The sequence below is a fragment of the Nannobrachium achirus genome, assembly GCF_963921795.1.
Source record: "Nannobrachium achirus genome assembly, chromosome: 11".
Lineage (NCBI taxonomy): Eukaryota > Metazoa > Chordata > Actinopteri > Myctophiformes > Myctophidae > Nannobrachium > Nannobrachium achirus.
In genome coordinates, this window is record NC_137820.1 from 51,464,499 (window position 1) to 51,490,377 (window position 25,879).

Below are 25,879 nucleotides of genomic sequence, written 5' to 3' on the forward strand. Positions count from 1 at the left end.
TGAGAGAGACTCAAATGTTGTCGTCTTCATTATGTCATTAGGAGATATTTACCAGTAAATGTAATCTTTCACTCAGGGGTCAAGACTCACTGAAGCTCTCGACATCTGGGGTCTCTCACCCTGGATTCCATAGTCATTAACACACTCTTGTCATGTGGGCACCTGAATGGCACTCACCAGTCACCATGATCCAGCTCATTTAAACAGTATTTACTAGACTACTTGTTATGTCTTGGTATGTCTCTCACTTTTGTACGCAGGCACATTTAAACTTTATGGACAGGATTTTAACTGAAAAGTAAACATTCTGTTTTCATGAAGTTAAATGACTCATCATTATTAATTAAGGTTAGTATTGCACATTGTTAGGTAGGTAGAACTTTAGTTTAAACCATACAATATAAATAATTTGCAACTAGATTTTATATTATACACAAATTCAATTTTCAAAATGAAGACATCATTTTATGGATATTAGGTATAGGAAAATGCTACAGATCAATCCTTTTGCCTTACTTTACTTTTGTCATGTCTTCTACCTTATAATTTAATAACTTTCCTAACAAGCAGCCTCAAATGATTATTAGCCTATTGTTTGCCAGCAACTTCAATGCCCATGCATGTATTATCTGCAGATTGCACATCAACAATTGGGGCCTCTACAAATCTTACAAATATTAATAATGATAATAATAATAATATAGTATTGATTGATTGATTGATTTATTTGGCTGCCACATATTTTGTCACCAATGTTTTAGCCAATGTTTTAACTATATAGATACATACATTAGGTACATCATCCTGCAGCTGGAAGAGAGAGAGAGAGAGAGGAGAGAGAGAGAGGAGAGAGGAGGGGGGGGGGGCTGCCAAAACTGTGAGTGTGTCTGTATAAGCCTAAATAGAGAAGTAGGGTGAGAGGAAGGGGAGAATGTGAGGAAAGGAGGCAGAGAGTGGGAGAGAGGCAGGAAAGAGAGAGAGGGAGCGAGAGAGAGAGAGAGAGAGAGTGTCTGTCTGTCTGTCTGAGAATGATGACAGGGGTCAGAGTGTGTTAATAGCCCACTGTGAAACACACAGAAATCAACCAGCACACACACACACACACACACACACACACACACACACACACACACACACACACACACACACACACACACACACACACACACACACACACACACACACACACACACACACACACACACACACACACACACACACACACACACACACACACACTGTCTCCAACACCCCCCCCCCACATGTTCGCCGTCTCCCTACTGCACAGTAATAGACTACTGTTTTTCTTGCTCAACCCCTCCCACATCTCTCTCTCTCTCTCTCTCTCTCTCTCGCTCTCTCTCTCTCTCTCTCTCTCTCTCTCTCTCTCTCTCTCTCTCTCTCTCTCTCTCTCTCTCATTCATCCCCTGCCTCTCTCTGTCGACCGCCCCACTTACCGCCAACCTCACAGGATCTGGCTCTGTGTGCATCCACTCAAGGAGAGACTCACTTCTTCAAGTCAAGGAGAAACTCATCTAAACAGAGAATAGAGGAGAAAAGCTCTTGGAGAAACTAAACCGTCTGAAGAAGAAGAGGAGAGGAGGGTCGCCGGAAACTTTCCTTCATCTCTCTCTCTCTCTCTCTCTCTCTCTCTCTCTCTCTCTCTCTCTCTCTCTCTCTCTCTCTCTCTCTCTCACTGTGGCTCCGTTAATTTTGGCAGCTCGTGCGGACAGCATGCCTCAGAAAGGTAAGAAGTGAGAGATGAACGTGGACGTCATGTCGAGTCGTAGCCTACTAACAACGATGTCGCTTGCCTAAAATGCGTAGCAAGAGTTATTTTTAAGTTTATTTTCGGCAAGTGAAGTAGGTTAATTTTAACTTTGGTCTCCCCATTTCTTTGCCTCCTCTCTCTCTCTCTCTCTCTCTCTCTCTCTCTCCTTTCTCTCTGCCTCCCTCTCTCTCTCCCTTTCTCTCTCTCTCCATCTCCCTCCCTCTCTCCCTCCCTCTCTCTCTCTCTCCATTAGTCAAACTAAACAACACAGTAGTGAGGATGGTCGGTCAGATCAAAGGAAGACGCACCTTGCACGTTAATTAATTCCGCCTTCGCGCGCCGGCTTGGGACGTCGTGTCGTGTTCATCTGATCTCGTGCAGGTAGAGGAAGAGTTTAACTGGAGCTTCGAGGCGGGACTAATTAATGTGAACCTCCGTGTGGTGGGCGTTTGAAACATTCTGATCATTTCGGGTTAATTCGCTGTTTTTGTGCGTTTTAATGAAAACTTTTTAATGGAATTAACGACGGCGAGTAAATGGCTGAGAGGTGAAGCGTCTCCTTTTTACTTTTTTTTTAGGCTACGTTTATTTATATATTTTTTTATTTAATTTTTTGTAAATTTAGGGAGTAGAGAAGAGAAGCAGAGAAAGAAAAAGCCCAGAAGAGAAAAGAGCGGGACCGAGAGAGAATGTTGGGAACATTTGTGTTGTTTTTAGCTTTCGGGTAGTTGTCGTTTTGAATCAGAATCATCACTGCGTTGTCATGGCAACCACATTAATCCCTGCATGCGGTAGGACAACTTTGAAGTTTAAGTTTTCATTATTTTACAAGTTGCAAGTTGTAAAAGCTATACAGGCCTAATCCTGTCCATAATGCACACTCTTTCATTATATACTGTTTATTCATATAGCCAACAGTAGGCCTGTAATATATTTTGTTTCTTTTCTTTTTCTTTTTTTTTTTTCATGTAGCCTAGTGGCAAACGCTTACTTTTTTATGGCTATTCTTTTTTATGGTTGTTTGTGTCAACATGCACCTTATCAGTCACTGTAATAGGTTGCTAGAGCTTCTGCATTTGGTGAATTGCTTTTATTTTTTGTATCATAGACCTACGGCCATTATAATAGGCCTATTACACTGCTGCATTTGGTTATTATTACTTATAGGCCTATGAGGAATTTATTGGATTATTGCTAATTTGCTATTATTTTTAATAGGCCTGCAACCATGAGGGAAATTTAGGCTATATGTCTTCTTTAAAATAGGCCCATAGACTTTAGAATATCATACAAGGCCTACTTTGGCATGACTTTTCTCCTTTGCTTGTTATAATTAAAGAAAGACAAGAATTATGTTGGCGTTAAAAATGCAATGTTGTACTCGGCACCTAACGAATTAATTAAATAAATAAAATCGTGTTTGTTTTTTAGGCCAATATATTTAGATTGATTTGGCCTTGAATCTGTGATAAACAAACACGTCCTAATTTAAACCTAATTTCGTTCTTCATTATTTTGTGATTAAGTAGACTTAGGCTAAACATGTGCAGTCTTTCAAAAACTATAAATGCAGCCTGCATAAGATAATTGAGCTTCATAGTAAAAATAAAAATAAAAATATGTAGGCCATATTATTTGCTATTCAAAATGTTGCTTCCTGATTGGCCATAACGAGAACAATATGTTGGCTCTTGAACATGAATGTGACTGAATGTCACTCCACATAATATATAAGATGATAACATGCATGTTCTGCTTTAAATTAAATTAATGCTCCAATACATTTTAATGTTAATTAACATCTTAATTAAATCTGGGTCAGCAGCCCATGATTAATCAGGATTCAGCACCAATTAATCTAAACATGTTATACACTGTTGTGTTTTAAAACAGTATATTTTTCTGTAATATTTTAGATGATCTTTTGCAGACGACATTTAACACCTAGCAGAGGTGTCCTGATGAAGGTCGATATAAGACCCAAAGATCTGCTGATAAAACAGTAAAAAACAAACAAAAAACAGCACTGAGATATGCTGTGAACAACTGCATGTTTCTACCATGTTACCTTTTAAAATTCCTTTTTGAGTAGGCCTAGTTTCCAAACACATGTTTACAATTTTAATTTAATGTCCAAACCTTTGCTTTATTGCGACCAAAGTATTCAGTGTTTAATGTTTTAGGAAAGTTAGGTAAAATTAGGCCTAAACTGTTGCATGGTGCTTTTTATTTTTAACAATAATAATAATAGGCTGCTAATAATAATAATACAAATAATGGTGTAACCAGTATGAGTGTAATGAAGGTAAGTTATTTAGTTATTGGTGTCGTACGCTACTAAAATTGCTGAATTTATCTGTCTCTACTGTGGTCAATAATTTCAAGAACTGTCTATAAGCTGTCCAGTCCTTGGATTTGTTTTAAAAAGTGTTGTGTTTGGCCGTATGCTGGTAATGTTGTATGTATTTAAGTAGCCAGACAAACAGGTGAATTGTCCTCTTAAAATGTTTGTTGTATTGGGACGTAATGATCTTTATTTAATGATCTTTGCTAAATTTACAGAGTGAAATTTGAGTTTTAATTGTGCTGTCTGTTCTGAAGATCAAAGTTGGAATAGTTTGCTGAAAATATATTAAGGCAAGGCAATTCTTTTCTATAGCACATTTCAACAAGTCAATTCAGTGTGCTTTACACAGAAAATACAGTACACTAATCTAGTTTTCACTACAGTGTATTAAAATTTAAACATTTAAAGGGCCTTAGGAATATTACTGTATACATTGTAGCAGCATTAATACGATACAATGCCATGCAAAAGATCCAAGTGAAATTAGGTCACTTTACTATGAGGCTAAATAAATGGTACATTTTCAGAATATTGATCTAGTAAAAAAAGTAAAAGTTAGTGCTTGAGATTTTTAGATGTTACACTTACAGCTACGTACATAAATAAGGACAGGTTATCTGGTGGCTACAGAATCACCTCTAACGGGTCTGAAATTGTAAACACCTATTGATGATGACGCGGGTGAATTCCAACTTGACATTGTAATCAGGCATCTCTTACCACCAACACATAACTTATTACCAAACTCTCTGACCCTTACACGTAGTGCTGAGCCTCAGCTGGCTATAGTTAAACAGGGAAAATCAAAAGTGGAAAAAAAATCAAAGAAAGTCCAGGGCATAGAGACTATTTTCTTTCTATTTTCCTGCAGCGGCCTCTCTTTTTGCCCGAGCATTCTTTTTTTCTCTCTAGCACTCTTTTATCTTCATATCAATGTTCTGAATGGTCCTGAATGAAACTCTTTTATATTGCCATCAGTGTTTTCAGCAGAACTCCTTTATGTCAGCTGTATTGGTCAAATTGGGCTCCCTGCTGTGTTTTTGTGTTTTTGTTTTTTAACGAGCCGAAACTAACGAGGCAATGACACCACAGTTAGACAGACACACAATTACCACTGGGGTATTTATCGAGAGAAATCTCTCTCTATCCCTCTCTCCGGTTCCCTCTTACTCTGTTTCTCCATCTCACTCTCTGTCCCACCCCCCTCTCGTTCTTTGTCTCTCTCTTTCATTCCCTCGCTTTTCATTGGAAGAAAAGCGCTGTTGCGGGCATAGGATCATGGCTGTAGTGTATGTGTTATGTGGTAATATGTACATATCCTATGATTGAATCACTTAAGTATATATATATATTTATTATAATTAAAGGAAAAGCCTATTTAAATTGCTTAATGCTGTTTTTCCAGTAAAAAGGAAAAAGCAGAAACAAAACCTGTTGCTAAAATTTGTCTTTTAGCTCAAATTGTCAATAGTGTGAATTCTGTGTTCTGCTTTCAAGCTATCAAGCTATCATATGCACAAGTAGAAACATTTGTCAGTGGTGTCCATTATATTTATAACTCTTTTATTTCCCTAATCTCTCTGTCTTGAACGAAGAAACAGGGTAGAAACAAGATCATGAGGGGAGGAAGGTAGAAGAATTTATACTTTGTTGCAAACCAGCTTTGACCAATTTTATTGAACTTGTTATTTATTTTTAAAAAAAAAGTGTTGAACGACACTTCAGTTGAAAATGTGTCATTTTCTGTCGAGCAACAAAGTATAAATCAGTTTTTCTTGGCATGAGTTGCTTGCTATTGGTTGAACTCAACTCTGGCATGTGCTCAAGTTTCTATTGTAGATGACAATACCTTGTTGGAGCCATCACAAACACAAATGTGTATGAAAGCGGTGTGTGTGTGTGTGTGTGTGTGTGTGTGTGTGTGTGTGTGTGTGTGTGTGTGTGTGTGTGTGTGTGTGTGTGTGTGTGTGTGTGTGTGTTCTGTAGCCAGCTGCAGTCATTCAATATTTTGGGTAGCACCATCACATTGCCCTCAAGTGGAGACCATCTCCTGATTAACCAAACCCAATGGAGGATGCTTCTCCTGCTATAGCAACTAATGCTCAATACCTCAAACAAGTTCCTGATAGATCTGTAATTGGAAGAATGCCGACATTGTTCATCCCAGTCAAATGCGGCTCCACATCCTCTCATTCCCATGCAATGTGGTCCGCACTCCGCGCTGCTGCTGAGCAGGGTCATTTGCCGTCGAGATTGCACTCTATCAAGGCACTTGCATGACACCGGGGCAAAGACAAGAATTGCCACTGACCCTGCCCACCCAAGCAGCCATCCCTTCCTAAACCAGGCCTAAGGCGTCAGCTTCTCCATACTCAGCTTGTCTCGGACAAGTCTAATTTATACTTGCGCATGTTGCTCACTGAAAATGACAGATTTTCAAGCTGACAACGAAAGACATCAAGTATAAACTAAACAAAGTATAATTTAGGCTTAAACCACCACAATCGTGATCACAGGGCCAAGACATTGTTAACACTGTAGCACACACACACTCATCCCATAATGTTTACACCTAAACCTGCTTCTTGTAGGCCTACCATGTGCAACATTTTATTAGTCATTCTAATGCTGAAATTGCATGGCAGATGAATAATGTTTTGGGAGAGTAGTGAGACGTAATAACAAAATGTTCAAATTGTTTGGCGCTTAAATTATGAATGTGGTGTTCAATTTCTAAGAGCTGTAATCAATGGCCAGTTGCAGTGTTGTGGAGCTGTAATGGTTGAGTTAACTGTGTAACTACTGTCATTGCGGCGCTACTGTTAAGGGGTTGTAGAGGGATGTTGGGCCTCGCTGTGCGCTCAGCGGGGTTGCACTAGACAGCACTACAGACGCCATTGTTGTCATTTCTGTGCACCCCATCCCCAAACACACACACACACACACACGCACCCACCCACACACACACACAAACACACAGGCCCCCAACCACACACATATGCCCGCGCGCGCAGACACACACTCTCACACACACTCACACACACACACGTTTTGTCACAACACTCTCTTTCTCTTTTCCCCCCTGTCCTCCATTTCCCCGTCTACTCCACACACTTAACTGCCCAAACTTACAGAGCCCCCCTCCCTCTCTTTCTCTTTCCCTCGCTCAGTCTGTCCTCTGCCTTTCTTTTTCCTGGCCAGCCAAGCGTGGCAGACAGCGTGTGGCAGGGAGAGATTACCAACAGAAAGCTTCAGTCGGGTTAGACTCTTCTGTCTCCTCAGTGTTGAAATCTGCATGGGCAAAGTTGAGAAACAAGCTGCATGCTGGCTGAGAAACACATTGACAATGTCCAAACACAGGAGTCTCATTCATCCTCTCAGAGTCGCTCTTCTCTCTTTGACAGTGATCTTTGGGTTGTATCCAACTGGATTATTATTATTATGAGTTTTTTTTCTCTCCCAGAAATCCAGTGTTCATGCGTAAACATAGTTTTATAATAAATACATTAACCACCTTCCACCTTAACAAGGAAACTGTAAACTTGCTAATGACATAGACAACATAGTGACCATGTTCAAGCAGATGTTTACAGTTACCTTTTCCATTTTATACTTTGACAACATTATGTTATTCATCTAAGCCTACAGAAAACTAAGTCTGTCTAAGATTTCAGCTTTTAATAGTTTTAAATACAATCATGTATATCCAATTAAAAACATATTCAGTAATTTATTCTATTCGAAGAGTTTACAAAGTAAAGGGATTTTTCTGTGAAGACAAATACATTGTCAGGCTTGGTGGTACAATGCCAAGTTGCTATCCTGTGATTGGTTCATATGCTGATTTATGCTAATATCCATAAAGTTATGCATGGCTTTCAGTCACACTTTGCGAACTGGTAAATTATGGCAGAAAGTTCCTCATTTTCCCTGTTAGAAAAGTATGATTCCTTCAAAACATGTTTGTCTTGCAGTGATGGGTTTATACATTATGTCAAAACCAAGGGTTCTTATGAGGAGCTACAGTAGACTTGGCTGTGTGTTGGTGTTGTGTCTCTATTCTATAATACAGTACAGTCCTAACACATCTTTTAATTTCTCTGTTAAAACAGATTACAGTAGCCGGTCCAGCTGGGAGACTGGTGTGGCCTCCATGATGCAAAACAGTAAGTCACAAATCCTTAATTGGTAGCAATTATTCGATATTTTACTATCTATCTATCTATCTATCTATCTATCTATCTATATGTATGTATTAGCCTATTTATACAGCTGTGAAAAAGTATTTGTCCCATACAATATTTTACAATTATTATTCATACACTTTGAGGTAATAACAGGGCTAATACAGTAGCTGAGGTATGTTTGGAAGCACAGCAAATGACACGGATACCATATAAAACATATAATTTAGACAGATCATTTCTGTGCCACAGAAAAATATCTTTGTAATGTAACATGTTGCTAGAAAATATGAATCAGCAACACAGTATATAGAGTGTAGACTGGTATAGAAGGAGAGCCGTACATTGCCCTTGAGCAAGGCACCAAACACCTAAAACTCTAAATTTCTCCTGGTGCCACTACATGCAGCATTAACACTCACTTCACCATCTCTCTGCCTTTGCATGTATATGTATATGTTAAGGCCTATCTGATTAAAGAAACAAAATGACGACTGACTTTAATAAAGGTTCAATTATTATTATTTGAGTCTATAAGTTAGTATACAGTAGTATTCTGTGGAAATACATTTGCTTAGAATGGGGGGGAGGGGGGGGGGGGGGACAACGTGATATCTGTCAGAGAGACTTTCTGAATATATGCATCTCAAAAGAGAACAAAGTTGGGTTCTTTAAAATGCATACATTACTCATAATGTTGGCTGCTTTAAAATTGTACATAAAACTACTTGTTGTCTAGATACCGGTTCAGAATGACAATGAAAAATAAATTATTTCATTTTTCTTACTGCGGGACAAGAGGTGTATGCCGTCTGTAATGAAGGTGTGTGAGAGAACTTCTTCCTCTTTTTCTAATAAGTCAATATGTCTGTCTGTCTCTTTCTCTTTAAGTCAGATTTCTACTCCACTCTAGAATGATGATGTTGCTTGCCTGAAAAAACTGATCTATAAGCGAACAACACATCGCATTGCAGCTCGTAATTTTTTTGAGTTATTTTGGTCAAGCGACACTGTCATATGATGGAGTACAAATTAAGATGAATCTCTCTCTCTCGCTCTTTCCATTCCCATCATTATTTTACTTCCAATACCAATCCCACAATGCACTGCTTCTGCCATCTGCTCCCACCCGACCTTGGATGTATGTTACTATTATTATTGTGTGAAAACCTTTTAACTGCAGTTACTTATTAATATTATTGTTATTTTGTTTGCTTGAAATGAAAGTTTGCATGGAGCTTGTTATTTTGTGTACAACAGTAGGGATGTGTTTGCTTGCAGAGACATGATGGCCTGAGATCATATATTGCCATCTTGCTTGCTTTCAATTCACTTTATAGTCTGTCAATTCAAGAAGTGGATTTGTCTTTATACTGTATATGGAGTGTGCGGATTGTATAATATCCGAATTGAAGCTCCAAGTAACCCCTTTGCTAAAAAAGAAAAATACCGTAGGTTACTATTCAAGATATTTATCTTCTGTCTGTTTTTGTCTGCCTGTGTCTCACTTTCTGTGTGTGTGTGTGTGTGTGTGTGTGTGTGTGTGTGTGTGTGTGTGTGTGTGTGTGTGTGTGTGTGTGTGTGTGTGTGTGTGTGTGTGTGTATCTTTTTAGTTCTCTTTCAGACTCTAAAATATATGAATAGGTTTAAGTTTGGTCCAATCCTCCAACTCCTGTATTATCAATAGATATAGTATACACATTAATTGTGTATAATGTGCTTGGCCGATATACTATACATCTGTGAAATTACCTTTCCTCCTCCCCATGTCTTTGGTGTGTGATTATGGTGGCACAATCATTTATTTTTTTAGGGTAAACAAGTTGTTAAATATTATTAGAAATATAATTGACAGACCTTTACCTTGAAAACCAACCTGGCTGTTGAAATTGGTTCTGACTTGGAACGGTTATGCTCAGTAACCCAGAAATAATATTTCACACAATTGTTTGGGGGTGCCTGATAATAATACCAATAATAATCTATCCCATTCCTATCCCATCGTCATAAATTCAATATTAAAGGGCCCAGGGGTCTGTCCAGTGAGTCGGCCTGAACCCCAGGCCGTGCCATGTACATCATGGAAGTTTTAGAACCACCAAAAAACAGACACAGACCGTCTCCACTTCTCCTATCCACCTGTGAGCTCTCATCTCAGGCATGACAACCCCCGTATAGGCTCCCTGGAAGTCAGCCTGTGGTGATTTTACAGATTATATCAAATATAGGATAAGATGTTTGAAAGCTGAAGGAAATCCACTCCCTGAATTGAAAGTTAATTGCTGTTAGTTCTGGTGTGAATGAACTTGATGGTAATTTAAATTGAAGGTTGCTGTGTCTTGCTCTGAGCTGCTCCCAAAGGCCTTTGAGTGTGTGTGTGTGTGTGTGCGTGCGTGCGTGCGTGCGTACGTGCGTGTGTGTGCGTGCGTGCGTGCGTGCGTGTGTGCGCACGCATGTGGGTGTGTGCGTGCATGCGTGTGTGTATCAACTCCCTTGTGAGAACACTGAGGGACCAAGCCAAATTGACTCCATATGTCTGTCTATTAATTCTCTGTCAATAGAGGAGAAGCCTGGACTTTATATACCTCTGGGAAATGGCAGTGTGATTAAGATTTATAGAAGGGGAAATGCTCAACCCTAAAACAGAAGCTGAACATGATCTCAGACTGGGAAATGACAGAGCAAAATCTATCCAGGGAAAATGATCCACCCGAAAGAGAGAAAAGCGTGATTCCATAGATAGACAAAGGGCAAACGATAACCCTTGGGAAAATTCTTCAAACAGAAGTTACATTTGTTATTCATTTGACCTTTGTTCAGATAAAATGAAAGACTGCCTACACCAGGTGGCGGCATCAACAGCCATGTTTTTATTTTTACAGTCAGTGTGCCATATCAACATTAAATTAAATGAATTATCACACCACATCAAAATTAAATATTAAAAACAGATTTTGATTTCCCAGATACATAACAATCTTAGCTATTTTCTTCTTATTATATTATATTATATTATATTATTTTCTTTCACATCAGGACATTGTAACGATCATTAGACTCATTAGAGCAAAAACGCACCCATCTCCCCGACTCCCTCCCCAGTCAGAGTTCAGAGTTTGAATGAATGGATGTAATTTACATACAAATATGAGGGGACTTAATTTAATTGACTACATTTTTTAAATATTTTATTTGAAAAGAAAATCCTCTCTCTCACACTTACTGTGTCTGATCACACTCCCCTGTGCCAGTGTTTTGGCACCCGTGCCTAAGGTTGCCAACCCAATAATTCAATGTCTGTGATGTTGAACATCAGCGATGTGATGCACAGCAAAATCCTCAGAGTTAACGCTATAGCCTTGCGAGTGTGTAAACCAACGGAACCAAATGGGTCCTAACCCATCTAGAGTGTTTAAATTGTAACCAGCTAAATTGGTTGATAGTTAGGAACAAAGTGGACTCTATTGGGTCTGTAAAGGCGCATTCCCACTGGGCCAGATAACAGATATCTGGAGATATTTCTCCAGATATTTTTCCATGCAAAGTGGATGGTGGATACAGATAAAAAAAAAGTCTACCACAGATATTTGCCACAGATACTTTTATCTGTGGCAAAACATTTTTTTATCTGTATCTACCATCCACTTTGCATGGAGAAATATCTGGAGAAATATCTCCAGATATCTGTTATCTGGCCCAGTGGGAATGGGCCTTAACTCTGAGAGTGTACAAATGGAACCAAATGGACCCATACATTTGTACACTCTCAGAGTTAACAATGAGGACATTGCTGTGTGGCATCTGTCTCTCTGTGATGTGATGGGGCTGGCAGGTGGTTGTATGATTTATCAAGACCACATTGAGAGGTTTATGAATCTGCAATATGCTTCCCCCGGGCCATTAGCAGACAATGGACAATTGATTTAATATTAATCCCTGCTTAATCTCTGCAACATCACAGCACAGAGCTTTAGCCTGTAGATAAAACCACCACCTCTGGATGTAGTGTATGTATAAATAAATAAATAAGAGTAAGACCTGCACAGAAGTGGAAATATGAATGAAATCTTTATTTCCGTGTCATGCCATCACTTTGGCCCATCCCATATGGGATTATATGACACATTACGCAAAAAGAAACAATTAACATCAACAGTCCCTCCCAGTCACACCACACCCTATCTTATAACGTATCAAATAAATAAACATGCATACAGTACACACATGAACAAAATAAAAACAAACAAGACATTTACATTTTACATGTAAATGGCCCTCCATCTCATTGACCAAGGCTTCTCAAGAAATGAAGCAAATGAATACATATCATGTTCAAAGAAATAAGAAATTTGGACAAAAATCTAAAAAATCTAAAAAATTTGTAATAATAATAATAATTCTTAATTAAGTGTCCTAATTTAAACTTTTAAAGGGACATGCTTGCATTTTAATGAAATGATAATTCAGAGATTTTAGTTTAGCGTTGCTCTTTCCTAATTCTGTTTTATGTATCCAGTGATTTTGTGTAATTACATACAGTATGAACACATTTAGGATGAATATGTATATTGTGGTTGTAACATTTGTTCCTGCCATGTGCTACAAGAACTAATAACTGTTATGACAGCTTGTAGGGGGGTGTCTGCAGGTGTCTGAACGTAAACATATGCTAATGTTTATGCATTTTATCCAGACTGTACATAATTGAGATATTGTTTAGTCTTCTTGTTGACAGCAGGTGAGGTATCTTCATAATGACTAATTTATGTTCAGTCGCACAATGGTATCGCGCACCAAAATAGTGTCAAAATCAGGTCACGTTGTGAGCTTGTAGGCCGGCTATTTTCGAAGTGCGACAAAGATTTGGCCTGTTAATTTAACTGAGAATAGTGTACAAATAGAAACTTTTACCGGGTCCCTTTGGTTCCATTTGTACACTCCTCTGGGTTAAATTAACACTAAGGACTGTGTTGTGCATCGCTGTAGGCCATGACGACGGTGCAAGGAACTACAGAATTCAAAAGTAGTAGATGGAGGAAAGGAGCTAAGTAGGGATTAAAGGAAAGAAAGCAAGGATGTGAGCACACCAAGAGGCCTCTGTAAACATCGTTTAGTTTTCGTTGTTTGCTGTATTGGCCAGTGGGCAGACTGGGCACACACTGATCCACAGCGGCATGTTTGTGTTCATAGAGTTTGTTTTATATTCAAAAGTTGATCCATCGTTGAATTGGATGTTCGTTTTTAGATTTGCCTATTGCTCAAAAGGGTTTGTGGTTCATGCTTACTGGTTTGTAGTGGTTAATGTTTGCTTTACATTGGTGGTTCTATCCAACCGACTCCCTCGGGTCCTTGGTGATAAGTATGCAGAGTTTGAAGTCAGTCAGTCGGATGGTTCTAAAAAACGACGGAGAGATACTCACACTTGCATTTATAGAAATAGATGGATAGAAGACTTGGCGAAACAGGCACTTGGACACCAGTCTGTTGACTGATGGGTTTAAGGGGGTGTGAGTGATATTTTATTTGGTTAAAAGATTAAGCTCTATAGTTAGTAGTCATTGCTATAGAGTGTTTGTTTGCTCAATATCTCCATGTCTCTCAAGCTCTGTCCATGTCTCCAAATCTCTCTAGCTCTTTATTAAACAGAAAATACATTTAAGGTAAAGACACCAATTTCATCCAATCAGGAGAGAGAACCCATTATCATTGTTATAGTGTTTCAATTCAAACTTTTTGTTTCATCACTTTCATTTTCACTTGTTTATCCTATATCTTGTATAATAATAATAGCTCAGATGCATGAGTTCTCTCTCCTGATAATTGGATGGAATTGGTATTCTGGCTAATCTATTAGCAATGATTAAGCTACTATCAGACTAGGCTATTTAACACGTATTTTAACAAAGAAATATCACTTACAGCACCTTTATACAGTCTTATCAAGTCAGTACTGTGATTTCAGGCATCTCATATTGGGCAGAGTTTAAGCCCAAATCACCTTTCCATTGACTTCCCAAATTCAAGTTTTAAAAACGTAATTATTAAAGTATTAAATATTTTAAAACATATTTTTAAAATGTTAAATATCAAAAAGAATAAAACAAAAGTTGCTACTGTATCACTATGTGATGTTTTAGCCCACTGGGGTTGTGAGATTAGCGCCCACAAACAGAGAGACAACAGACAAACCCATTGATGGACGGCTCTGTGTAAAAATCTAGAAGTTACTTCCTCAGCCTACTGAAAGAGTGCAACAAGACATTTGGTGCTGATCAGTCCTGCAGTTTGTGAGATTAGCTGTGGACACATAAACACACAGACCCTCTTCTAAACAGCTCGACCCTATAGGAGCAACCCCGTCACTTTTGAAAATATATTATCAATAGAATGATTCGGAAAAATTGGTACAGCTGACTGTCAGTTCTGTTCAAGTGGTAATCTATCTTGTATATCCATTGTCCCATGAATTAGTTGGAGAATGAGCATGAGTCACAAAAGTGACTGTTGCTTCAGTTTTACAGACCTTTAGACTTTGCCTTGGAGAAATGCTGACATACACTGACACCTGTATAGTCTCGCGTGGCCAGACTGTTGCCTCCCACAATTTAGTGTGGAGAACGTAAGCTCTGATCATGACATGAGTAAGCGATGTGAAGCCCCCTCCCCACTTCTGTTTCGTCTTTACATTCGCGCAAATGTATCCCTTTACATTATATATAGATTAAAATCATCTAAGCATATATAGCTTGCTGCTTATAGAAATAGAAAAAAATATATACAGTATATTTTCGTTAACGGAAACGTCAGCTTCCATTACTCTGATTTGAGGAGGTGTAGTTCCTGACTCTATATAGCATTAGGAGATTGTGGAATAGTTGTCTGACTACGTGAGACTAACACGTGTATATAAGAAACATTTGAAATCCATTTTGACCATTATGACTCACACAATGATAATTACAAATCTGACTTTGGTGGTGTTGGTAAAGGCTTTTTGAATCATGAATTACACGTTTTGGGTGCATTACTTAATTTTGCAGACATGCATTGGAGTTCCATAAAACAGTTATGTACTTACAGTTTAGAGAATATTAACCGCTTAAACCCTATTGACCAGGTCCCCCAGAGGTCTATACTTGGTCCCCCTCTTTTATACCTTTTTTACCAAAAATAGCCGATCTACAGGCCGATTATGACATGCCCAGGGACTAGGTTGTGTTAAATCAGCCAAAGCGATTGAAAAAACTGTAATAAGTTGTTACATTTCTCAACAATACATTTAAAGAAGATAAACACCCTGTCAAATAAGCAATTTATCAATGTCAGATATTATTGTAAAGAGTTGTGCCATTTTTGGAATCACATGCCTTCAGAAGATGTTTAGGAAAATGTGTCATCAAAGGATAGAAATTCTGAGCAAAAAATATGTTTTTTTAGAATACATAATGCAAAAACAAAATTATCACAGGATATGACAGGAGCATCTAAATAATTAACTGGGCAAAGAAGGTGCCATAATCAGGTCAGTGGCATCGTGTATGAAAATGACAGACAGATTGAGATGGTTGTGTAATAATAAATAACACCTCATTATAACATAACAGATCATTGTGTGGTACAGTAATTGCCTTGTGCGTAGATCTGGTAAAGGCTTTCTATGGTTTGCTGAGGATTTGGTGTTTCTATTTTTTTTCCTTCTCTTTCCTCTCCTGCTTGTTTGTTGCAGTCATTCCCATCCTAAAGTGTCGTCATTACTGATGTCCCATGATATCTCCATAATGCTTGAACTGAAGTCATTGCAAACATTTACATCATGGGTCTTCAACAGGGGGTCCGGGACCCCTAGGGGTCCTCAGAGTTACTACAGGGGGTCCTCCAAATCTTTGAGTGATAAAAGTTTTTTTTCCCTCCTATTTTATATTAACCACTTGAACCTAGTGTCCATATTCTGAGAATTTTAGCCAAAAATAGCAGATCTACAAGCTCACAACGCCTTGTAGATCGTCTATTTTTGGCAAAAAGCTTTGGTGTAGAGGAGAAAAAGATCAGACTAAGTACAGAGTTCAAGTTTATTAAGTATTGACGGTTCAAGTGGTTAAATATCTGAAAACATAAAATGACATGAATCCAAAATACACTGACGATCGTGCTGTCAAACAATGAAACTATATGGAATCTATAAACAGGTTGTGGGGGTCCCTGCTTCATCTCTCTCCCAAATAAGGGGTTCTTGGCCTGAAAACATTGAAGACCCCTGATTTACATATGCAAGTGCTGGTGAGTAGTGAGCTAAACGGGAACCCTTTGTGTGTGTGTAGGTCATAGTGGAGTTAACCAGCTGGGAGGTGTGTTTGTGAATGGCAGACCTCTACCTGATACCACCAGGCAGAAGATAGTGGAGCTTGCCCATAGTGGGGCTCGGCCCTGTGACATATCACGAATATTACAGGTATGTTATTATTACAGTATACTCCGTACAGTAGATTGTGTGCTTAACCTGCCAAAATCCCTGCCTGAATAACTACACAGTGAATGACGTCTGACTTCGTGTTTCAAATCATTAAATGTTCATCTTTTCATCTTTAATTTACTGTTGCATGAGACCTACAGCTTGTATTCTCCCTGACCTTTCTTCTTTTTTTCCCCCCTTTGCTGTGATGACAATGAAATATATTATGTATATTTTATATAGTTCTATCAAATCAATTTATTCTGTGTATTTTGTAGTTTCTGCCTACAGTATAATATACTGACATATTCCTTGGCTTGCTTGATCTACCTTCCTTGTGCCTACAGGCAGGCTGATCATGCCTTAAAACTGAACAAATTGGTATTGCTGGCATTATAACGTTTACTGTGTACAGTTGCATATTGCTCTACCGCCCTATTTCTTGTTTTGTAGAGTCCAGCTGACACTAGCGTTCAGCTGCGGGAGAGAGAAAACGTAAGCACCAAACACCTCCCAACCTTAACATCATTCAACCAGCAACCAGTCTTGAATAATGTGTGTGATTTGTCTCTTGTGTCTTTATGTCCAGGTCTCTAACGGCTGCGTGAGCAAGATTCTGGGCCGTTATTACGAAACGGGCTCCATCCGACCACGGGCGATCGGGGGGAGTAAACCCAGGGTGGCCACGCCCGAGGTGGTGGGGAAGATCGCCCACTACAAGAGAGAGTGTCCGTCCATATTCGCCTGGGAGATCAGAGATAGGCTCCTGGCAGAAGGAGTCTGCACCAATGATAATATACCTAGTGTAAGTTTCTCCAGTCCCCGTCAAAATAAAACTACAATCCATATGTTTTATGTCCATAGACCTTATTCACAGATAATGTCGCAAGTCTTTGTACAGAGTAACAGTGTAACCTAACTACCATGAATATTGTGGATGTACCCTTCTATTTAATCATTTTGGGGATGTTGATGTTGTCATCTGCCCATTTGTCAATTTGGTAAAAAGACATTGGTTGAATAGAACTCATATTTTGGGTCCATCACTCCATTGTTCACAATGGCTTGTAATGCAGGCTGCTATCCCAGGAAGTCATGTGATCCAAGATGGCCGCAGTGTGAATAAGGTCTATAGTTGTCCTCTCCTGACAGAGAGAGGTCTGACTCTGAACTACAATAAAGATGGCGGCACATCTTGTCCAGTGCAGTGTGCTGCCATTGCCAACTTGTAGGGGGCAATGACCCTGGTACCGGGGTCAAAATGCTCAATAGAAATGTAGGTTGACCACCTCCCAGTCCCAACCACTGTGGATGTCCTCATTATACTGTATTAACATACTCTACCTTACATACTGGTTAAAATAGTACATCATTATTCCTTTAAAAAAAGTCCTGGATTGTAGTCTTATATCATAAACAAACTGATGGTGGTTTCATTCATTGGCTCTGTTCCTAGGTGTCATCAATAAACCGTGTTTTGAGGAACCTGGTCACTGACAAACCACAGATGGGGACAGTTGGGGCTGATGGGATGTTTGACAAACTCAGGATGCTCAATGGACAGACAAACTGGGGAGGCCGGTCAGGATGGTACCCCGGGACAACACTACCAAATTCTGGTAAGAAATCTTCTTCTTACAGTACTACTATCACTAGTACTAAATACTACTACCACTATTACTAATCGATTGATTGATTGATTGAATACTTTATTAACAATTTGCAAAAAGTACAGTAGTACGATTTTACAATGATGCTAAAAGGATAACACAAAATCTTGTTTCCTGTAATAATAATACAATCACTAATAATCACTAATAATACTAAAAATTATGCGTAGCTTTCAAGTTTGGTTCAGGCAGATATACTCGAGAGGTTCACACTGTGCTGCCCTATGTGGGTGTGTTCAGTGTTGTGCAAGACCCACACGTCATACGCTGACGTGGCAATCAGCTGACCAATTGGGCGGGTATTTTGGTCACCTGAGCCTGTGCTCATCCAGCGTTCCTCTGAGTATGCCTCTGGTTGTTAGGCTTTGTTTGCTCCCACCGCCACCCCGGGACCACCAGTGGGCTCTGCTATTAGTTCTGTTCCCCATGGGGGGGTTGTTATTATATAATATATATGTATATACATATCCCTGCTCTTAATGGTTAATGATGGTTTTCTAATTGTGCTGAGCAGGGAGAAAATGTAGTAGAGCCTGAACGCCAACATTAAATATTACATAATATACACTCGCATTCACATGTTACAATAATAAATGTTACAATAATAAAATATATTGGTCCATTCATTCTATATTGGTTCATTATATTCGTGAGTTATCTGACTGAACCACTTTAACAATCACTGGCACTAACTCTATGCTATTTTACTGTGTACTACTACTACTGTACCTCTACTCTGCCACTCTTCCTCCAGTACTACTATATGTCTATTAATTATCAAACATGAAACATTTGACTGTATTTCTCCCAGAAAACCTTCCTGTACCATATTCAGTTCTGTGTGTGTGTGTGTGTGTGTGTGTGTGTGTGTGTGTGTGTGTGTGTGTGTGTGTGTGTGTGTGTGTGTGTGTGTGCGCGTGCGTGCGTGCGTGCGTGCGTGAGTGCGTGCGTGCGTGCATGCAAGCGTGCGCTCTTATGTGTGTGCAGACGTTTGCTTGTGTGGGTGTGTGAAAAGGCTGCCTATTGCAGCAGCCATGTGCGGTCTCGTCCCATTTGTCTCCGTTTCCGCCTGACTGAGTGTGACACTAAGCAATGCCTTCATTCTGTTTTCCACAGTCACTGTTGATCTACTGGGGATAATGAATAATTAGGCTAGCACCACAGATGATGTACACTCTATTGGGAGCTCGAGTCAGCCTTGCATCCAATATGATTCTAAGCTAGATTACCATTCTAAACTGCCATGCATTCTTATAAAAGGTTTGGATATTGCACAGGTCATGGTTTGTTGTTTGTATCAAGACCCCAGGCATATTCTCAAGCATGGATAATACCAATATACCACATGTAACATAGCTTACATGGTGATCTTTACTATTATGTTTTTTACTCATTTACAAGCTATAACATCCACTATGTGGATGCCATTATTTTTCATGATGGGAGAGACACACATGAATAAATCACAGGCTGTTGATGAGAAGATCCAAGTGTCCTACAGGAGATCCCATCACTTTGATTTACAGTATATATTTTGTGGTGTTGTGCCAGTGGGCAAAAAAGCTTACTAATGTGTGGCTACTTTGGCAGTTTGCATTTTGTGGAACATTTGTGAATCATTTGATGTGAATGTTGTCAGTTGAGTGAATCAATATTGAGTCTGAATTGAATCAGACGTTTGGGAGAGATGTACACCCCCATACCACACTGCTGAACTCTTGTACGGCATGAAGAGCTGTGTTATTCTGGGGCAGTAGGGTTGAGACCACAGTGTGGGAATAACTGGAACCGCAGTGAAGGAGCTCTCTGCCATCTCCCTCACTGATTCAGTCCAAGATGGTCTAGTACAGTCGTTACCATGCAGTGGTGGGCAAAGTATTCAACCCCACTACTTGAGTCTAAGTTACAGTAGATACTCCTAATTACTCAACCACTCAAGTGAAAGTTGCTCAGTCAAATTTGTACTTGAGTTAAAGGAGTACTTTCTTGTAAGAATACTTAAGTATTCTAAAGTACATACTTTAAAATATATTTAAGAGGGCGCCCGCTGGCCTACTGGTCCAGGCGCATGCCACTTAGGCATGCCCACATAGGCATGGATGCCTGGTGGCGTTGCCGGTTCGATTCCCGTTCCGGACGACCTTTGCCGCGTGTCACTCCCCATCTCTCCCCCCCATTTCATTTAATTTCCCCCCCAAAAAAAACATTCAAATAAATGTCATATTGTCCGCCAGGCCGGGTTGCCCATACCCAGGGCCTGCAAACTTTGGAAGGCAGTCGTAGCCAACTGGAATGGAATCTGACAAATCTGACTGATACATCTTGATCACATGACTCGAGTCGAGAGATAATAGTTTGGGAGTAGTAGTAGCAAAAAGTGTGCTTTGAAGAAAACAGAAAATGGCCTGGCTCCAGACCATAGAATCAGTCTCACTTCAGTCTGACAATCAGGCTATGAAAATATTGTTTGGCCGGGGCCTAATATCAGGAGTTCAGCTGCCCTATATGTGGAGTTCCGAGTACGGACGCCTTCACCAGGCTGGGGGAAAACAATATTTTGAGTTATTCTAATGTCCTAGTGGAGTCATGGAGGTGGACCAGTGGACCACCCTTTGTCAGCCTTCTGATTGGTCCCTGACTGACCAACCAGCAGGCTCTATCTGCCTTGTCCCGCCCTGGTTCCGCCTTGTTTATGTTGAATTTGCTAAAACGTAATTTTTGGATAAATAATAACATTTAAAAACATGCATGCACAATCACTATACTGCACCTGAGAGGCTCCTTTTTTACTGAAACCAAGTTTTAAATGAGAATTGAATACACAAAATAACAATAAGAAGCAACTGAATTTCAATGGTAGAGGATGGAGAAAAAGGACTTTTGTCCCACCAAGACACAGCAACCAATGGGTGCGAAGAGGGGCGGGACAACCTGCGGGACATGACAAAGGGTGAATTGTGACTGCTAAGAAGGAGGGTGCTGCTGGGCAGTGGGCCATTTTTGGGGAGTAGACTTTTCAAGTCTGAAGAGTTATACAGGGCATCAAAAATCCTGACAGTTAAATGAACAGTGAGGTGAATTTTGCAGTGAAGCTCATGGCGTTTGACAGCAGGTGGTTGACAGGCACAGGGAACAGGCCTGTTGTATCGCAGGGTGAGGTCTGTATGTATTTGGGAGGACACACTGTACTGCAAGATCCTGAGAGTCCTGAGGCAGCTCCATGTGTCTGTTAAACATGTTGACCGAGCAATGTCATCATACCATGAAGTATAACTCATGGTTATCATCATCATGGTTATCACGGCAACTTCTCCTGATGAAGGCCTTAATGACTGAAACACATCGGTCTTTTAACTTTGATTAAATCTATTATATTTTTTAGTGCCTCAGAAGTATTTCAATAACTCCAAACTGAAGACCACAGGACAGACGGACACCCATTTTTACGTACAAGCAGCACTCCATGCGCTTGATTCTTGAAGTGTCTCGTCATTGTGTTACAGCCAGGGCAAAGCAGCTCTTCTTTTCATTCAAGAGGTCTCAAAGGCTCTACTCTGCAAACACTTGATTGAAACTGGATTCATTTTGAAAAGAATGAACAGAAGAAGAGTTGGGCTGTGAAGCACTATTATTAATGAAGCTTATATGAGGGTCCTTGAAGCAATTAATCAGCTGCTAATAGTTTCTAAGTTAGGAAGTTAACTTTTTTTAACACTTGCTCATACGCTATGGGAATTCTTGTCTCTGAATCTCTCTCTCTCTCTCTCTCTCCAGATTGTACTCAGACAGGGGGAGTTGAAAACACTAATTCAGTTAGTTCTAATGGAGAAGATACAGAAGAGACTCAGATGAGACTTCAGCTCAAGAGGAAACTTCAGCGAAACAGAACTTCTTTCACACAGGACCAGATAGAGGCGCTAGAGAAAGGTGAACATGATAACATTTGGATCCTGAATTAGAAGCAATTGTAATATAAAGATTTGAGTTTTTTTTTTATCAAACGGAAATTATGTTCTTTTTGCCATAGCATTTACAGATATTTTGTATTCATTTCTTGTGCTGCTCTCATTTCCATGTTTTATTTCAGCTAATTTGTTGTTTTCTATTCTTTACTCTCCATTGAGATGTAATTGTATTCAAATGCCCTTTTATAATGATTCTCTGTTCTTAATGTTTTGTGAAAGTACTTTGAATTACGTTGTTGTCAAAATCTGCAATACAAACAAACTTGTCTTGCCTGCATGCAGCCTAAGATAGCGTCACATTAACATATGTGACAGTGACCAATCTCACAATAGCTTTCTCTATAGAGTTCATATTAAACTGCTATATGAAAGATTTGGTAGTATATTAAATTATAACTTTGGGTTATTTACATATTAATTGCATATTAAACTAATTATGACCTAACAAAGTGTTTTTGTTTCAGAATTTGAAAGAACTCATTATCCAGATGTCTTTGCCAGAGAACGACTTGCTGCCAAAATAGATCTGCCAGAGGCACGGATACAGGTAGGTTTATTCTATTGCTATCAATATGCAATCGGTCGATCAATAACTCTTCTAGATTATGTCAGTTGTTCAACTGCTTAAGTATGGGCCCAGTGTTAATGAACTGGATGGAATGTTGACACTTATTGAAACTGAAGCTGTTAAGTTTAAAATCAAACAAAGTTTTAGCCGTTGCAATAACCATTATTGTTATTATTTTGTTGTGTCATTAACTTAGAGATTGTACAATTGTAATGTAAACTGGAAACCAGACAAATGTGCCAGAGCCAGTTTCATTAGTGCTGGGCTGCTGGCACGTTTGTGTATTAGAACAGCAATGTAAGCCCGACTAGTATAAATGGACCCGAAAAGGTCTCAGATTAACACGCATGATTTTGTTGTGTATAGGTGTGGTTTTCCAACAGACGTGCAAAGTGGAGGAGAGAGGAGAAGTTGAGAAATCAACGACGCCAGGTCTCCAACTCCTCAAACCACATTCCCATTAGTAGTAGCTTCAATACAAATGTGTACCAACCACTACCACAGCCTGCAACACCAGGTACTGGAACCAGCAAAAATATAATTATGTATTTTCAATGCAATACCACAAATTGTTCAATTCTTCACCTAAGCATAAATAAATTATCAAAACACATTAGCCATTTTAGGCTATTAAGGGAAATCTCTGAGAAAAGTGACATCTTATTTGTGTCCCTTCTCTGTCTCTGTTCACCAACCCTTTCAGTTTCCTTCTCATCGGGGTCCATGTTGGGGAGGACAGAATCAGTTCTGTCCAACAACTACAGCATACCAGCCATACCCAGCTTTAGTATGGCAACTAGCCTGCCTATGCAAGTAAGTCTGAATTAAGTCTGAATGCCCTACAGTACTAGTGGTCTTCCCTTCCAGTTAATAACAACTTTGATGGTGATCTGTCGATTCGATTTTGAAACATCTTATGTGCAAGTGCACTGTCACCAAAATCAGTTTGGGTGCATCCTTCCGAATGACGGTGTACAGAAAATTCCATGGAAATCCAGACAGTTATATACAGTATGTTGTTTGAGACCAATGTCATTGTTTATCAGGGGGAAAAAAGAGGAAAAGATAATTAAGTACATTTACTTTCAGGAATTCTAGTTTATATACATTTAAAAATCACACCCAATGTGAAGTGAGCGGTGGTCGTGCTTGCATAACGTCTTCATCAATTGGTAATTGGTGATGTAATACAGGCTACACACACACACACGCACATTGCTATGGCAAAACGCTGAGGAAAACACATTGCTATGGCAAAACGCTGAGGAAAAGTGGCTACAGATAGGTCTAGGATGTAATTGGTGATGTAATATGGCTACACACACACATATTGCTATGGCAAAACACTGAGGAAAACACATTGCTATGGCAAAACGCTGAGGAAAAGTGGCTACAGATAATTGGTGAAGTAATATGATGTAATATGGCTACGCACACACACATTATGCTATGGCAAAACGCTGAGGAAAAGTGGCTACAGATAGTGGCTACAGATAATTGGTGATGTAATATGATGTAATATGGCTACGCACACACATATTGCTATGGCAAAACGCTGAGGAAAAGTGGCTACAGACACACGCACAGCCACTCTTAGGAGCGGTTTACCACCGCTCAAAATACCGTAACCAACTGTGGTCAACAGAACCACCCAAATTAGTTTTGGTATCGGCCAATAAATAGTAATACCCATTCGATGCATTCCTAATATCTGCAATTTTTTATGGGGCACTCTCCATTCCGACATGTCGCCACTCCGACAATGATTGTCGGAGTGGCAACACTTCCATAGAGGTTAGGTTTAGGGTTAGGGTTAGGTATAGAGTTAGTGTCGGAAAGGAGACATGTCGTAATGGAGACATGCAACCTTTTTTATGACATGTGACTCCATCGTACAATGAAGTATTGACATATATTAATTTACATTTTCAGGCATCAAGTCAAAGCTCTTATTCCTGCATGCTGCCTACCAGTCCAACATTAAATGGGAGGAGTTATGACACATACACTCCACCCCATATGCAGCCACACCTCAACAGCCAATCAATGACCTCTGCATCAACAGGTAACATTTAACAGCACTTATTACATGACTTACAGTACAAATATCTGTAAGACGCCTAAGGGCGCCCCATGTCTTGGCCATCTGGCGCCATGTCTTGGCCATCTGGCCAGTGATGTTTATCGGACCTGTTACATATATATGGAGACCCCTGGTACCCATATATGGAGATCAATGTACTGTATATGGAGATATGCTGTGAGACCCCAAACATGCTTACTCAGTTATTCGTTATGTGAAAGTCCTATGACGTCTATGACATCTGACATCATACATACAATCCCTTTTATGCCCATATATGGAGATCCCTGTTTGTAGAACCAGCTATACAGATATGGGCTGTCTTGGCCATATATGGATTCTGTTAGTGTGGTATGTGGCCGATGTGGCCTACATATATGGGCATTGGGCATTCCCCTATGAAGTCTTGTTAGATATGGGCTTAATGTTGATGACATCAGGGATATCCATATATGGGCATAAAAGGGATTCTATTAGTGTGGTTCCCTTGATATCACAGTGATGTCAGAGCATGATGTCAAACCCAAAAAGATGTCAAAAACCCTACACGGACGGAGACAAGATTTGCCGTTTCTCATACTAAAATAAAATGAATCAACACAAAAATAATCAAGCAAGTACAGTGTCTGTTGTGCATGGAAGGACACATCCATTTACCAGAAAACAGTTTGCAGTAAAAATATGAATTTAATGCCATTTTGTCTTGATCAAAAACATACTTATTTTTGTGTGTTACCCATATTATACTAATTCTTTCAGGTCTGATTTCCCCTGGTGTTTCAGTTCCAGTCCAAGTTCCAGGTGAAGGAGACATGTCACAGTACTGGCCACGCCTACAGTGA

The 25,879-nt window shown here is 39.5% G+C and overlaps 1 protein-coding gene across 1 annotated transcript; it reads left to right on the forward strand.

Moving 5' to 3' along the window:
- Positions 1 to 1,734: 1,734 nt before the first annotated feature.
- LOC308294422 (paired box protein Pax-6-like) lies at positions 1,735 to 25,879 on the forward strand (the record flags this gene model as incomplete). Its single annotated transcript, XM_080737155.1, has 12 exons — positions 1,735 to 1,747; positions 8,231 to 8,284; positions 9,096 to 9,125; positions 16,621 to 16,751; positions 17,341 to 17,556; positions 18,208 to 18,370; positions 22,196 to 22,348; positions 22,851 to 22,933; positions 23,321 to 23,471; positions 23,658 to 23,767; positions 24,887 to 25,019; positions 25,797 to 25,879. The coding sequence occupies 12 exons, from the start codon at positions 1,735 to 1,737 to the stop codon at positions 25,877 to 25,879; spliced, it is 1,320 nt and encodes a 439-aa protein (XP_080593281.1).